Raw genomic sequence first — 15890 nt, forward strand, 5'->3', positions numbered from 1 at the left:
TATTAAAAAGTCTTATTAGGTTCCTATAATTTCAGTGTAAAGCAGTGATATTGCAAAAAGAAGACAATGAGGAATAGGGCTACATTTATTTTAGCATTTGATTTTATTTTGTGCATGGTGGAAATGCTGTGTTTGCCCCTTTGCCCTTTTTTTTTCTCTCTCGGATTTCACTTCAAAGTGGATCAAAGCAATCTTTATAGAGACATTCTGTATTCTGCATTAGTGAGGTTTTTTACGAATGAAAAGCTTCTCTAGCGTTTGTGGGATCCCACTTTACAGGGATTTTTTTCTTTACCTGTTTCATAAATAATCAATTTCGTTACTTTGGAATTTTTGTGGGGTTTTGTTTTTTTTTCCAAGAAAAACAACTGTGCAGGTAGATGATTTCAAATATCTTTCAGGCACTTTATTTTTTAAAAGTAGGATCAGAACTGTAGCTGTCAATTTGGTTGTTTCTTAAAATGTGATGGAGCTGACAATCACTGCTATGAGCTCCATATCAGAAACCTTAGCAAGCAAGAGTCAAAAGATACAAGTAGCATTATGAAGAGTAACAGAAATAACAGGAGGTAAATGTTTCTGGCTAAGGGGTTACTCCACCAAGGTTCCATTACTTCATTTTGCATTGATGTTAAGGTTGACTTGAAGCAGAAGTCCAAGTGGTGTTGGCCTCAGCAATCCTTAAGTTCTCCCTCTCCTCAAGAGAGAAGATGGTTAGTATGGCACAACCCCTTGGTGCTGGTTGGTGACACAGCCCTCTCAGGAGGTTATGCTGGAACTGTTCCTGCCCTTGAAGCAGCTTAAGATCAGAAGTTGAAGACCCAGAATAAGTTCCAAGCTTCTTTCAACTGTATACTCATTTTTCAGGCTCTTAAATGACCAACAGCAGAAGTCTGTTGAAGATTTACAGCACAGATTGTCCCTCAAAAAGGATGAACTACTGGCAGCTCAAGATGAAATTATAAAGCTGAAAGAGATAATAGGTAATCTATGACTATTTTTGTGCTTATTTCCTGTTTTTAAAATAGAAAGCACTTACTCTTTTGTTTTTAGATAGGTTAAACCAGAGGAGCACTTCACAGGAAGAAGCTGTCAGTGTGCTGAGAAGTACCATTAGTGTTTTGGACAAAGAAAAGGACAGTCTTCAAGAAACCGTAGATGAAAAAACAGAAAGAATTGCATGCTTAGATGACAACTTAGCTAACAGGGTATGTCCAGTAAAAGTACTACTTTGCATTCCACCTGGGGATTTTTAAAGCAGTTATATTTTAGGGAGATGTTTTGCCTTGATGACAAAGTCTGTGCAGAGCACATAAACACTGTGCTTGGACCCAGTGCAGAGTCATTTGCCAACTCAATAGAACTTTAATTATGAATGTTACTGTGTTCCCTAAATACTCCAAGAAAATAAAGAAGCATTTGTTTGCATTTTGCATGTGGAGGTATTTATTGAGATATAAAGTACTAGACTGAGATGACAAAATCTATAGCTGACTTCCATCTGTTTCAATGACAAGACAATCCTTTCTCAGTAAAGCAAAGAAACTTGAAAATTACTTATTGGTGAAGAACTAAAATAAAGGTTTACATTAAAAGTTATTTAATGAAGTGTCCTCTTATGTTGCAGCATAATAGTACCTAATACAACTTTTTTTTTTCATAGGAAAAAACAATCGCTCATTTACGTTTAACTCTCTCTGAGCTGGAGTCCTCAACAGAGTAAGTAAAGAGTACGATGCCTTCTTTGGAGGTTTTGTTTCAGGTAGTAGTTTCAAAGGGAAAGTAGATGGCTGTTTTAGTTATTTTGATGAAATTAAGTTAATTCCATTTGAGTCAAGTAGAGGAGTGTACTGTGTTGATAAAGATGTACTCAACTTTGGAAGGCACTTCCTCTGCAATTATATTGCAGGCTGCTAAGAAACTGTTACAGTGCTCAAGAATTGCTTATCTGTATAAATTTCCCTAAACTGGTAAAGTTTCCTAACTCTTGGCCAAGAAGTAGTTTTCTAGCACTCCACTACGTATTAGATTGACCTGGGTAAGATTCAGAGCTGAATTCATAATGATTAGCAATCTAATTCTTCTAGCTTAAGATACCAGTACAGTCTTAGTTATAATGAATTTATGTAGTTTTTAGCTGGGCTTCCTGTGATCTTTTATTCTTTCCTCTTTTTAAGCATGACTTTTTAAGCTATAGCGCCTTAAAAGCAAAAATTTAAACATCAATATTTAAATATTTTAAGACCAGTGTAACTGAATATTTGCTACATTGATGTATGAACTATATGTGACCAAAAAAAAAAAAGATGCAAAAGTTCACTTAAGTTTACGGATGTTTATATTTCTAATTTTTTGTTTAGTCTTTTCATTGCTCTTGATAATTGTCCTTCAAGTGTCAATTATTTGTTTTCTTCCTTTATGGCTTATAAAATATGCAATTACCATAATCACTACCAAACACAGATAAACATAGGTATCTGTAATTGCTCTTTGTCTAATACATCTTCAAAACTAAAAATTAAATCCATCTTATTTTCTGCATATTGACATCTTCCATACTTAGTTTACGTTATATTTAGACTCAGTTTGTCATCATTCAGAGAGCAAGAATTTTATGTGATTATTTTCAGCGGCATGTGCTATAGTACAAGAAGGGACAGCTTTAATAATGTTTTCACTTGATAGCCAGATGCAGGACAAGCTGAGCAACAGAGACCGTGAGATAGCCAGCTTGCACCGCCAGCTGGACACATCCCAGCTGGAGCTTGCAGAAATGGGAAGAGTGAAGGAAATGGCTCTGAAGGAAAACAGGCGGCTGCAAGATGACCTGGCTACAATGGCCAGAGAAAACCAGGTATGAAGACAATATGAGATACTGATGCATTAAATCATTTATTGCTTGCTTGCATCAAAACTGCTACATCCTCACTTTTGATTGAGGTGTTTAATTATTGGTATTTCTTGAGCCCTGGGATGTTGAAAATCACTGGGCAGAAATTGTACAAGCAATACTTTAGATATCTAAGTGTAGTCAATGCAGTGAGGGAGAAATGGGCAAGCTTTCAGTTTGGTAACCCTTCCTCAGATTAAAAAAGAAATCTAAATAAAATAAATCTAGAACTTTATTGTTTATAATATAGTGAAATTATATTAATTGGTTATAACACTTGGCAATCAGTATTTAATTGGTAAAGATTGGGTTTTATCTGTGGAGGTGATTATTGAGAGAGAGAAAGAAATTCCAAAAGCAGACATCAGATTATCAGGTGAAAGTGAGAGGGAGAGCAAGGGGATTGGTAGCAGATCTGAATTTGTTCTGATGCAGTGATTCATTAATTTCATCCATCTGGTTTCCAGGAAACATTGGATTTATTGAGTGAGTTATGCCATATTTTAGATTAGGGTGTTTGGGAGATCAGGGTGTTGGAGGAATAATGAGTTGGTTTTGTGCAGCAGCTTGTTATTGCTGACCAAAAGCCTCCCAACTCCAAATGCATGACATGGACAATATATAACCAAAATGTTCAGTGTTTTATAGGGTAAGTAACATCTTTTATTGGGCTGAGCATTAGAAAGTTTATGTAGCGGGTATGTGAGAGTTATCTCAGGAGTGAACCTGGAATTTTGTTGGAACTCGTTACGTACAATTTGTATAGCAAATACAACTATTGCAGCTCCTTGTGAGATTCAAATACCTTTTAAAATTTTCATCATGAGATACAAATGGTTGTTTGAATTCACTGTAAGTACCAACACTAAAAACAATCAGGACATTGTTAACGAAACCATTTATTTCAGTCCCCCTCAGTCACCCCAGCTGAGTCTGATGACACAAAGTATAATATAGCAACATGTTTCAAGCAAGTGATAGAGGACCTTGAACAGTTCTTGCAAAACCTATAGTGCAATATATAAATATGGGGATGTATTATTGAAATTAGACCTACTCTTTACAGGTGCCTAATAAGATGAAATATTGAATATTATCATAATGTGATGATGAAAGTTTTCCCAGTGTTTCGGAAGGCTAATACAGAGACAGGCAGACTGATTTTAGCATATGTTAAATAAGCCATACCGTAAAAAGGCTAATGAATAGTAATATACCACAAAAAGAAGGGAAGAAATAAGGCATCATCTTTTATTTCCCTGCATTTGATCATAGAGACAGAAAAAGATACTTGCAGTTTTGGCTCTCTGGGCTAGAGGACTCAGAGGAGAAGAGAGCTGAAGCTGAGAGGGACAGAATTAGTAGTTCAAATATCTCAAATAAATTCCATGGTGCATTTTTGATGTTTAAATATGATCTTAGTAGTGCATTTAGTTATGTTGTCTTGCAATTCTACTTTAAAATAAATGTTATTTTGTTAGAAAGCTGACTTTCTATTGATCTAAAACTTTACTCAGGCATACTTAAAGCTATAAAAATTCCAGCTCCCAAACATCAGTATGTCAAATTTTCCAAAGATCAATAGGGTGTGTCATCAGGGAAGCTGCATGTTTTATGAACTGGTGGGATCATCATTGTTTATTGGGATTATTCTTGCCTGGAAACTCTTTGGTGTATCTAAGGTAACGGGATATTTCTGAACCCTACAAATCCCAAAGAGCTCTGTAAGTAGAATAGAAAAAAAATGTAGGGAATATGCAATTACTTTGATTTAATCTGATAGAGTATTATATAGTAATTAATTTACTGCAAAGCACAATTTTGCCTTTATGCAATCTCTCTAGGCAATCAGTACTGAGCTTGAAGATGCAATACGTGAAAAAGAAGAAATGAAAACCAGGGTTCACAGTTATATAACTGAAGTCTCCAGATTTGAGAACTTGATAGCTTCAAAGGTAAAAATATAATCTGTAGACAGTTGTTACTGCATTCAGTAAAACAAAGTAAGAATTGCATGGTTGGGTGCTGTTCTCTCTGCCTGTACCATTTCCTTCTTTTGTTTTTCCTTATTTTCTCTGCAGTGTTTAAAGCTACTAGTGGGGGATTCATATAACACATTGTTAGATCTGAAGCACTGATTAATTCTAGCACATCACAATTTCATGGATCATGTTTCAGTTGGCCATAATGCTGGAGATAGACAAACATGTCATGTTTGAATGCTGTTTTGCTTTTTGGGTTTTGACCAGGCAATCAGTAAAATAACAGGTGCTGTTTCATGTTTTTAGGCAGTAAGCAACTTATAAAATTATTTTAATTATTTTGCCCTTTTGGAAAAGAAAAAAAAATATCTGTTCTGCATAAAATTGTAAAAATAGTACTGTTAAAAGTGCTCTAGTTAAATGTCCTTTATCCTGATACTTGGATTCAAAAGCACGATATATGAGTTAAAACATAAGATCATTTAAAACAAATAGGACAACATGAACTGGCAGATTTATTATGTGACTTTGAATTGGGAAGAATTAAATTTCGATCTGACTTCAGCTTGCATGTCCAGATGAATGCATGTAAATTCAACCACTTTTTACAAGTAGGAACTGAAGCATGGATAAAAAGTTAAGGTAATTAGTAGATTAGCTTAGAACTATCAATCTAAAATACTTGAAGTTTATTTTTGAAGAATTTTACAATATATCACGTGTTCAAACTACTTCAGCTACAGACGGGGCTGCATCTTTGGCAAATGATAATCCAGTTATTCAAGTTGGGTATCAGAAAGCTATAGAATACACAGCCAGCAACCAATTCAGAGATTTTTCTAGTATTATGTCTGGGTAATGCCTGTGGAGACAAGGATTTACTTTTCTGCACAGTGTTCACTTGCTAAGTCTCAAGTTTCTATTTCCTAATGTTCCACCTGATCCTATCTGCACTTCCCAACTTCTGCAGGATACACAGAAGGAATTTCAGAAACAGTTGCCTTTCTCATTAGATAAATCTGATTTATACTACCAATGTCCATATCCCACTGCACATTGGGTGAGCAGGGAATGGAGGTAAATAAGAAAAATTTATCCCTGCCTTATAATCCACACTTGGCCAAAATAAAATTCATAAGCAACATTTTTTCTATCACTGCACAAATGGTGAGCACCAAAGCTTGCATTTTTGTACCTTTGTGATACTCCTAAGGTGTATATGCTCTAGTAGATTACCAGTGTTTCAGGCACTACTGTAATACAAATATTTTTAAGAGTAAAGAAAATAAAAGAGCTGAAAATTTTTTTGGAAAAGGCAGCACGCAGTGTATCTCAGTAATGTGACCCTTGACACTGCAGAGAGATCCAAAATAACCCCTCTCCTGGGAGCCTTAAAACTCATTAGCAACTCCTAAGTGTAATTCCATTTTCCAAATTCCAAAATTTAATGTCATATGTGTATTTATTTGCTATTTGGACTTGGAAAAGGGATGATGAATTTTAATAGTTGCCGGATAGTGGGATTGAGAAAATGAAGGAAGTTCTGCTTTCTGGGGAAAAAAAAAGAATAGATATTGTAAGGAATAGGCATGAAATGAGATCAGACAACTTGAGGGTATGTTGATCATTGCAGAGTGATTTACTGTTTCATTAGGAAAAAGAAAACCAAGAATTGTTAGAGAAGTTCCGGATGCTCCATAGCCAAGCTGAAGGCTGGGAAATGAAGGCTCACCAAGCTGAAGGAGAAAGCAGCTCCGTGCGACTGGAACTGCTTTCGGTAGATACAGATCGGAGACATCTTCGAGAGAGAGTGGAGTTTCTGGAAAAAGAGATTCAAGGGGTAATGACTTGTGCAGTGAAATTCCACCTAGGACAGTGGAGACATCCAAGTGCCTTTTAATAAAGTCAATGTATGATTTTTAACAGTTTAATGGAAAATTATTTCTGTGTGTCAGTGTTTCAAATATGACCGCTGGAGTTTTTGAAACAGTGACTGATTAGTTACTGTTAGTTTAGATGTGCTTTACTTTGCTTCACCCCTGCTTGCCCAAAATTAAAAACATGGCATATATTTTCATAGTTTTAGATCTCTTCTGTTGGGTTATCACTTACTATGACATTGTAAGAAACTTTTCTTTAGTTGCTTCAGAACATTTGCATATAGCTTTATAAGTATTTTGCAAGCTTGGTTCTTACGTTTCTCTGAAACTTTGAATTAAGTATTTGAAGCATTGGTGGCTGGAATCAAGGTAAAAATCTGGTAGACATCCAAATTCAGAATCAAAATTCCATAATACTGAATCCTAGACTAATATCATAGAACATAATGAGATTTATATTTTAGAAGCAATAAGGGAAGTTCTAGAGCATAATTGTGGTGGATTGACTACATTTTGTTCCATACTCATAGTTAGCCAGAAAGAGTTAGAGATTATATTGTAAGCTGAGTTAAAAAATAGGTCGTATGTTTGGGGTTTAAGCTTTTTAATTCTTGTTCCACCCTTTTATAGTACACATATAAATCCTCAAGTTGGTGATTAAAAATTGCAGAGATGGTTTATTAGTTGCCTTTAGCTATGTTTTAGGGAGAGGAAAGGAATGTTAAGTTAATTTTACCGGGAAAATTAACTTTGATGTGAAAATAAAGTGTTAAAAAACCCAGGTTATTCAACAGGAAACTCTTAAATTTAACACTGAAAATGTATCCATATTTGGTTTTGTTTAGCATATTGTTGCACATCAAGTATATGAATCTCAGATCTCCTCCATAACCAAAAATATGTCCAGATTGGAAGAGGATCTTAAACGTGAAAATCAGGATAAGGCATCTGTGTTGGCAGACCTCGCTTCTGTGAGAGAACTCTGTGTGAAACTTGAGGCTAGCAAAGAACTTTTAGCTCGACAGCTGACGTCCAAAAGCATGGATTATGAAAGGGTAAGCAGCAAAGGCAAATTTCATTTGCTGTAACAAAGTAACTTCCTTTGCTTTTAATAGGTTTTGGAGAAAATAATTGCTTCTTAGAGCAAGGTAAGTTAATTTACATCATTAGTTTTGTGTTTTTATATAAATTATAAATTCTACCATATGCAGATCTGTAGCTATGGCTTTTGTACAAAAAGAGGGAGTTTCTATGATTCATTATCACTGCAAAATGTTGCAGGTGTAGTTTTAAGCTGTACCACAGACAGATTATATATATATATATATATATATATATATTTCTTTTTGGTTTTTTAATATACTCAAACTTTATAAAAAGCAAATAGTGCACTTCTTATTTAAATAGTAAAGACCCTATCCTAATGGCTTCTTTTCAATTAAGAAATTTAGATATAGCTGGAATTAATTGAATATTTTGAAATAATTTTAAAAGTTCTAAATATTCATATTTTCTGAACGTTTTTCTTTACAGCTGATTTTGTCTTCATTTAGTGGCTTGGTCAGCCTTTCTGTGACTGTAATATTCAAGACCTTGAGGACAGTAAAATTTGTTTATATTCACAGAACTGAAGAGGAAAACAAGTATTTCTACATTTTCAGCAAAAGCCAAGAGGCCCATTGTGAGCTGACCTAGTCAAATAGAATGAAGTATAGTAAATACTGTTTTTGTACTTGGGTAAAGTTGTACTGTTTAAAGCCAATTCATGTTTGAGGTACTCACCTAAACATTTCCAGCACTCAGTAATGCCAGTAAAACATTTGACAGATGCACAGCTTGAATAGTTTTAAATTAAGTACAGTTTAAAAGAATTGTAGGCTTTACATTATTTTGTGCATTCAGTTTCCTATTCTTTTTTATGAAACTTCCAATCATTTCAGTTTTTCTAACAACTCTTCACAAAATAAAATTCTCTGTGTTTGTAAATGAGTGTATTAATAACAAATAAAATTTGTGCCTTAGGTTCTAGGAGAATTAGAAGATACAAAATCAGAAGGAGAGTTGCTGAAAAAGCAGCTGTCCAGTGAGAGACTTACAGTTCAGAATCTTGAAACGTTATTGGCTACTAGTAGAGACAAAGAATTTCAGAATCAATTAACGTCCCAAGACAAAGATACCGAAATTCAGTTACTGAAAGACAAGCTGACCCTGGCTGAGAGCAAACTGTAAGTTTTAACAAATGTGTGTGTGTTATGTAGTTTGCAAAAGAACTATTTCTATGTGACAATACTTATTCACAAAATCTTGGTGTTTAGTTTGGCTGAACAGATTTTTGGAGCAATGTCTTTTGTCCTTTCATGGCATAATTTAAAATTTCTTCACAGGTCTTTCATATTGCTTTCAAGTATTCAGCACTGAACATCAGTTTGGTGCAAGCAGTAAACTTAAATAGGAGTTCCAAAGGAAACATCCTCTACATAAAATTTTAATATGTGCTTACTGCTCACAAAAAAACTCCAAGTATATTAAATTCATGGTAAATGTGAATTGCTTATCTACTGAAGATGCCTGTTGTCCTTGCACAATGATACATAATGATACATACATTTTCATTTACATAATAAATAGTGAAGTCATAGTGCTTTAAGAAAAGCAAAAGTACTTTTGCTGCTGTTGATATTAACTGTTTTGGAAAAGTCCTGTGTCACTTATTCCTTTGAAATACAAACAGAACTAAACCTGACACCTCCACTAAATGTGGCCAGCAACAACTTCTGCTGTGCATCTACCTAAAGAAGCAATGACTGTTAGCAACACTTGTATATAAGAAAGACTGATCTGTTTGGAGCAATGAAGTTAAGAGAGGAGGTACTTTGTGTGTGTGAAATTCTCCTAAGGATACGTCAGCAGGAGCTGGTGGTAGCTCTGCATTAAATAGTAAGAAAGAGGAGTAGCAGCTGAGTGCAGATGGTGGTGAAGAGTAAAGTCAAAGCAGAATTTCAGATGTAGAAATCCACCCATTTAGTAAACACTAATGTAGGAAGAGAAAGGAAATGTGGAAGTTAATGGAACAGGCAATACTCCTCATGAGATGTGGCATATAGCCCACTTAAACTGTCTGGAACTTGGTGACACAGATGTGCAAGAAGTATGTTTTTGGTTGATTTATGTGGAGGCTACAACTTGTGATAGCTTATGATGGTCCACCTCAAGTAGCAATGTTCTCAGTGAATCTGGAGATGATGACATTATTATTGCCCCTGTGCAAGTAATTGCTTCATGTTTTAGTATTGTTGATTTTTGTTTACTTGGGGGAAAAAAATGTTAATTGCATACAACAAACATAAGCTAATAGAATGTCCTGATTACAAAGTTCAATGTGAATCTTAGAAAAAATACAAACCAACAAAATCCAAAAAACAAACAAACAAAATAGCAAAAACAAACAAGCAAGCAAAAAGAAATTAAAAGGAAAGGAGTTTTTAAATTAAATTGAATTTTTTTTAATTAAATTGAATTCAGTTACTTTGTGTACAAACATTATGAAACTGTTTAACTATGTACATGGTAATGTTTTCACTATTTTTTCTTTTGCACACATTGTAGGGTTTTTTATTTTTATTTTTCGTAAATGTTAATACTTGCAGTGTTAATAGGGTGAGATATTTGCAGGAAGAAGGAAAATGTTCTCTTGGAGGAAGAGTGGCCATTCTGTTGTTTTCCACTGTTTATCTCAAAGGTTCTGCATGTTACTAGGCAAGTGTTCAGGTGTGAGAACTAGTTGTATATATCTTATTTTCTACTATTTGGTTTGTGGTAGTTGTAGTCTAAGGAGCAGGAACTTTAAGTGCTCACAGCTGTGACTAATGTATGTGACAATTGTGTTTGAGTCTTGCAAAATACAGAAATTCATTTGACTTGGCAGAATTGCAGCTCTAACTGACAAAAATCATGTGCCAATATTTTTGAACATTATTTAAAGTTTTAGCTTTACAGTACCTGTTCCTTTGATTTATTTAGAAAATGGCACTGCTACAACCTCTGAATTTAGAAGGATTCTCAGAATTAAGTTTAACTTGTGAAGTTCTCCAGTGCTAAAATTATGAGTTGTGTAAGGAATAAGTAGTTGTTACTTTGAGTACTGCATGGGTGATAGTACAGTAAATGAGGTCTTGATGCTCTAGAGTGATTAAAGAATTAAGTAAACAAACAATATAGAATAGCTAAACTATTTCTTGAGAGCTGTATGTATCTACTGTGAAAGAAACAGATATCCTCTGAAAATTGTGTATCATCATGTAAACTTAAATGATGAATACTGTGCATAAAGGGATTAAAAATATTTCTAAATTTTGGTGTGATTTACTTAATGCTCTTAATTTTGTTTAAATGCCATTGACATGGAATGACCTCAGAACTCACAGACTGTTTGCTTTCTTTCTTTATTTCACAATAATGTTATTGGGCCCTGAATTCTTACCTCCATCCTGAAAGCATATGCCTGTCTTTGAAGGACATATAAACTATCATCAAGATGTCTTGTCCTCTGCATCTGTTCTCAACATACTGGATCAAGACACCACTCTAGGAATTTTACTGATGAATAGGGAACATTAAAAAAATATTCTGCAGTTTTGTTTGGAACAAATCTCTTGAGTAGCTTTCGTCTTCCTGGAGTCAAAGACCAGCGGGTGCCAGACAGGAAGTCTGTGACTGAGCTGGGAGTGGAACTCATTTTTCACAACTCCAGTCAAGTGCTTTAGCAATAGACTAGAACAACTTTGCTTCTCCACAAGGGACTTTTGAACACTCCACCTCACAGTGGCTTTGAAGACTGTATGGAATGACATAGCTGTCTGGATTCTTGCTTAGACAACTTATTTTACATGCAACAATTTATTTTTCTTCATTTATAATGTAATTGATGGCATTTTGCAACCAAGCATTGCATAAGCCAAGCTGATGATTTACTGAGAAGTATATTAATCATGTTTCTGAAGATTTTCAAGGCTCCTTTTAATTTTGATTCTTGCACTTGAAACAGTTGGGGGCAAATATAAAGGGTGTAGTTAACAAGCTTTCAGACTCTGGGTTTTGCTGGTCTGGTATTTGTTTTAATACAACTTTTACTTAGATTTGGTTCAGTAGTGTTCATGACTAACCAGATAGTTCCAGCCTACTTGATAAAATTTTTACTGAAGCCATTGTCTTTTAAGTCTGTATTTTTTTTTGTGGATATTTACTGCCTTTTTTTTCTTTTTTTACACAATCTCAAATTGCAACAGAAACCAGTAAAGCAATAAACTAATTATTTAATTGTTTTGTCTGTTTTTATCAAACATGTTTGTGTTTACCTTTGTCTGAAAAAGAGTGTGATGTAGTCAGGATGTAGTGAGAGGCTTGCCAGCTTCTTGCTTCATTCTGGAACTTTAGGTTCTTCCAGAAACATTCTGTTGCGTTCATTTGGTTCTTGTGAAACAACATGTTCAGTATCTGCTTTTATCTTTCTCTAATTTCTCTAAGCTCCTAGCTGTCATTGTTGAAAGAAAACTTTGTTGCTTCTCATGATTTTTTTTTAGAAGCAGCAATAATAGAGAGGTTTCCATGCTTCGAAGTAAAGTTGCACAGATGCAGACTGACACTGATGTTTTAAAAAGGAAACTGACAACTGAGCGATTTGAACGGTAAGACGCCGGTTTTTCAGTGAGTTGACTCTCCCTCCTTATTTCTTCTTTCTCACTTTTAAAACTGTCGCTTTTTTGAATAGTGAGGAATTTTTAAGGAAAACTCTGTTCCTCTTGTCATACAAAATCTAATATTTTAATCTTGAAAAGTGATTAAAGAAAAAATTTTATACAGTTTCTGAATTTCTTCGTAAGATTTGTGAGTTTACCACTGCTTCTAAAAATAAAACAAAATTAAAAAATGCCTTCTCCTGGAAATGAAAAAGATCCCTTCTCAAGAATTAGAGTGGAGGGGCTTTATGAGAAAGGGAGGCTCTGTTGGGTTCCTTGGCCGTGGCGCAGTGGCAGGTGCTGTGTGTTGCAGGGAGCGCGCGATCCAGGAGATGCGCCGGCACGGGCTGAGCACGTCCTCGCTGCGCGCCTCGCCCCCGCTCAGCTCCGCGCTCAGCTCCACGCTCAGCTCCGCGCTCAGCTCCACGCTCAGGTCCCCCGCGCACTCCCCGGAGCGCGGCGCCGCCAGGACAGCTGAGCACGCAGCGGCTGAAAAGTAAGTGATTGGAGTTACCAGCCTTTCCTGTTCAAGAGTCAGCTGTAAACTGGTTCTGAATAATGCCTTTGTGATTGTAGGAAATTGTTGCACGCTTCAGATGTTCCTAAGTTCTGCTTTTGCTGTCTCTCCTACTATAAAATATTGATTGCAACCAATAAATGCAAAGTGCTCTCCAAAGACCATATAATATAATGGATTCTCCTTCCTCTTTTTCTTAATGGCCTTGCACCACCTGACAGCTTTCAAATATATGTTGCCTGCATATTACTACCGTTTATTATATCCAGATATATTTTGCCAGTTTATTATTGAAAATAGTTATCTCCAAACAGTGAATGGTTCATATTAAGAGCAATGCCATGAAATTCTCCCAAGTACAGCAATGAAGGAATGACACTCCAGAGAAGAGTCCAAAAAAAATACATTTGAACCCTAGACTAGATGAAACTATCTCCAAAACAAGTGCATAAAAATAATGAATGTATTTTTCATTGTTAGTGCTTGAATCTATGAATGTCTAAGATTGTGATCACTATAGTTCATAAAAAAGAAATCAAAATCAGCCTCTTACCTGTTCATTTTCACTGACATGTTTGTTCTTTTAGAGATCAATTTTGGTTTAGGTGATGCCAGTTGTGTTACAGGCCTCATTATTGACTGCATATCCCACCTGTCCTATATTGAATAATAAATTGTAGTGAAAAGGGGAAGGAGAGGAAGAGATAAAGAGTGATTGTTGTAGGAAATATGTGTGGTGTGACAGGTCATGAATCTAACGAACAAATTTTAAAGTTTATTTTTGCTGGTAAATACATATGGCTTGTTCTTAGCTTACTTTTGTTAACAAGAACACAGGTTTCTTGAGAACTGAGCTCAGCCTGGCATGAACCCACATTGCCAGCAATTTTTCTCTTCTGCAAATTTTTGGGGAAAGAAAAAAGTGGAAACTGTTGCAAATGAGATACTGGCAGTGGGGATTAGATAGCAGATATGCCTTTGCTTTACTGGTGAGCCCATAGGCATACCCTGTTATGTTGCAAAACGACATTTTGACTGAGGTGATGAGAGATAATATATTTCTGAGAAGGAGCATCATCATATAGAGTATTGTCTTTAGTCTTCCTTGCTTTACAGTGAGTCCTGAGAGCAATAAAAAGTCCAGTTGCTGTGCTTGGAGGATACCATGCAGTGCACTATTTTTATCTAATATTTGTATCCCTAGTTTTAACAATGTCAACTCTGTACCATATCTTGCCAGAAAATACCCCATTTTCATGTAGTGTGTATTTTTAAAGAATGTGGTTTTTAACAACTGAAATCACATGCAGTTGTTAGGCTTCTTGCCTTTTAAATGTATCAGTTACAGTAGAGTGATCTCAGCAGAGCTGTTACCATCTTTCATCCTTCTTTATTCCTTCTTGGGAGCTTACCAGAGTGAAGTGTACTCTGTAATTACTGTTGTGTAGTGTTACAGCTGTCTCTCTCTGACCTGATTTCATCTTCTCAAGAAATTTTCTCTTCCTCCTGATCTCACTATTACTTTTGTAAATTATTTTAGCAATGGGGCAGTGGTGTAGAGTTTTAAGTAATATGCTGATAGTTGATATTTGGGAATAACAGAAGACCATCTGAGGAGGCTAAATCTAATTACTACTTTTTATCCTAATATTAATTAGTAAAATATAATAGTTACCTTTATTTTGACATCTTTTCTTTCTCCACAGAAATGTGACCATCAAGGAATAACCAGTACTTGAGTAGCTGAAGCATTACCTTGCTACAAGGACTTTTTTAATATAAATTATGAATACTTGTATTTTACCTCTGTTTACTTCAAATCACTGATTGCCTTTGAAACCTCTGAGAACGGGTGAAGTAATCAACTTTGCAAAATTCTGCTTTCCCAACTGGCAGGAGTGACTGACTTTTTCTGGCTGCTTGACAGGTTTTGTATCAAACCTGGCTAAGTTTTCTTACTTTTTTGGAAACATAATAATTAAAAGAAGGAAATGAGTATTGATTTGACAATCTCTTGTTTTCATTTTTGTATTTTATTTGTTTGCTCTTTTGATATGATTGGAGAAGTTTATTCATCTTAATGTGTGCTAACATAGAATAACTTCCTCAACTGTGTTAAAAATGCTGAGCCAGTGTATGTTTTCTACTCATGATGATTTCCTATGTTTGGTTTTCTAACAAATGTTTTCTGTTTTCAGGTTTTTCTTAATGGTATTTAAAAGTATCAATTACCTATTTTGTGAATGTGTTTTGTTTACAATACCTTTTCTTAATAAAAAATATCTATCAGTTATTCTTTATTACTTTTTCTATCAATCTCCCTTTGTTTAACCTTTGTGTGAAATTGCATTTTAAATATCCCCATATTTAATGAAAAGTGAAGATAAAAATTTTTAATTATGTATTGAAATACTTTAAATATTAAAAAATTCTCAAAGTATTTTATATTCAAACTTTTGAATCATAGCTGGAGATGTTTTTCACATTTTGGTTTTAAAAGTTCAGAGCAACCTGGAGTCATTCACACAGTTAAGCTCAAGCTGTTATAGAGGTGACACAGGATTTGCTGTGACATACATATTAGGTAAATGAAGTGAGAACTAATCTTGAAAATATCTGGGATATTTAGCAGAGGAGCATTTCAAACTCAGGCTTTGAAGTAAGATGCAGTGAGGAACATAGAGTTTTCTGAATAATTACATGCCAGCAGGGTGACATGGTGTGTATTCATAGGAATTACACAGAGCACTAGAAAAGGGAGGATGCATTGCTGCACATCCTTGCACTGGCCAAAAGTTCTGCTTGCCCAACAACAATAAAAACCTGTGATTACCAGCATCTCTAAGGTGCAAATAACATATTAAATAACATGGGGAAAAAAATCTT

At 35.0% G+C, this 15890-nt stretch overlaps 1 protein-coding gene across 2 annotated transcripts in view; it reads left to right on the forward strand.

The window, feature by feature from the left end:
* The window catches only part of CEP135 (centrosomal protein 135), a 34760-nt gene extending 19641 nt beyond the window's left edge, over positions 1-15119 (forward strand). For both annotated transcript variants that reach the window (XM_064712215.1, XM_064712216.1), the window contains 11 exons: positions 868-983; positions 1054-1208; positions 1664-1719; positions 2686-2854; positions 4735-4845; positions 6527-6712; positions 7598-7807; positions 8775-8977; positions 12332-12436; positions 12801-12983; positions 14711-15119. In XM_064712215.1, the coding sequence (XP_064568285.1) occupies positions 868-983; positions 1054-1208; positions 1664-1719; positions 2686-2854; positions 4735-4845; positions 6527-6712; positions 7598-7807; positions 8775-8977; positions 12332-12436; positions 12801-12983; positions 14711-14732 (1516 nt within the window). In that variant the 3' untranslated portion in view covers positions 14733-15119. The remainder of the gene's footprint in view (positions 1-867; positions 984-1053; positions 1209-1663; positions 1720-2685; positions 2855-4734; positions 4846-6526; positions 6713-7597; positions 7808-8774; positions 8978-12331; positions 12437-12800; positions 12984-14710) is intronic.
* The last annotated feature ends 771 nt before the right edge of the window (positions 15120-15890 follow it).

This window comes from Zonotrichia leucophrys, chromosome 4 (assembly GCF_028769735.1).
Source record: "Zonotrichia leucophrys gambelii isolate GWCS_2022_RI chromosome 4, RI_Zleu_2.0, whole genome shotgun sequence".
Taxonomy (NCBI): Eukaryota; Metazoa; Chordata; class Aves; order Passeriformes; family Passerellidae; genus Zonotrichia; species Zonotrichia leucophrys.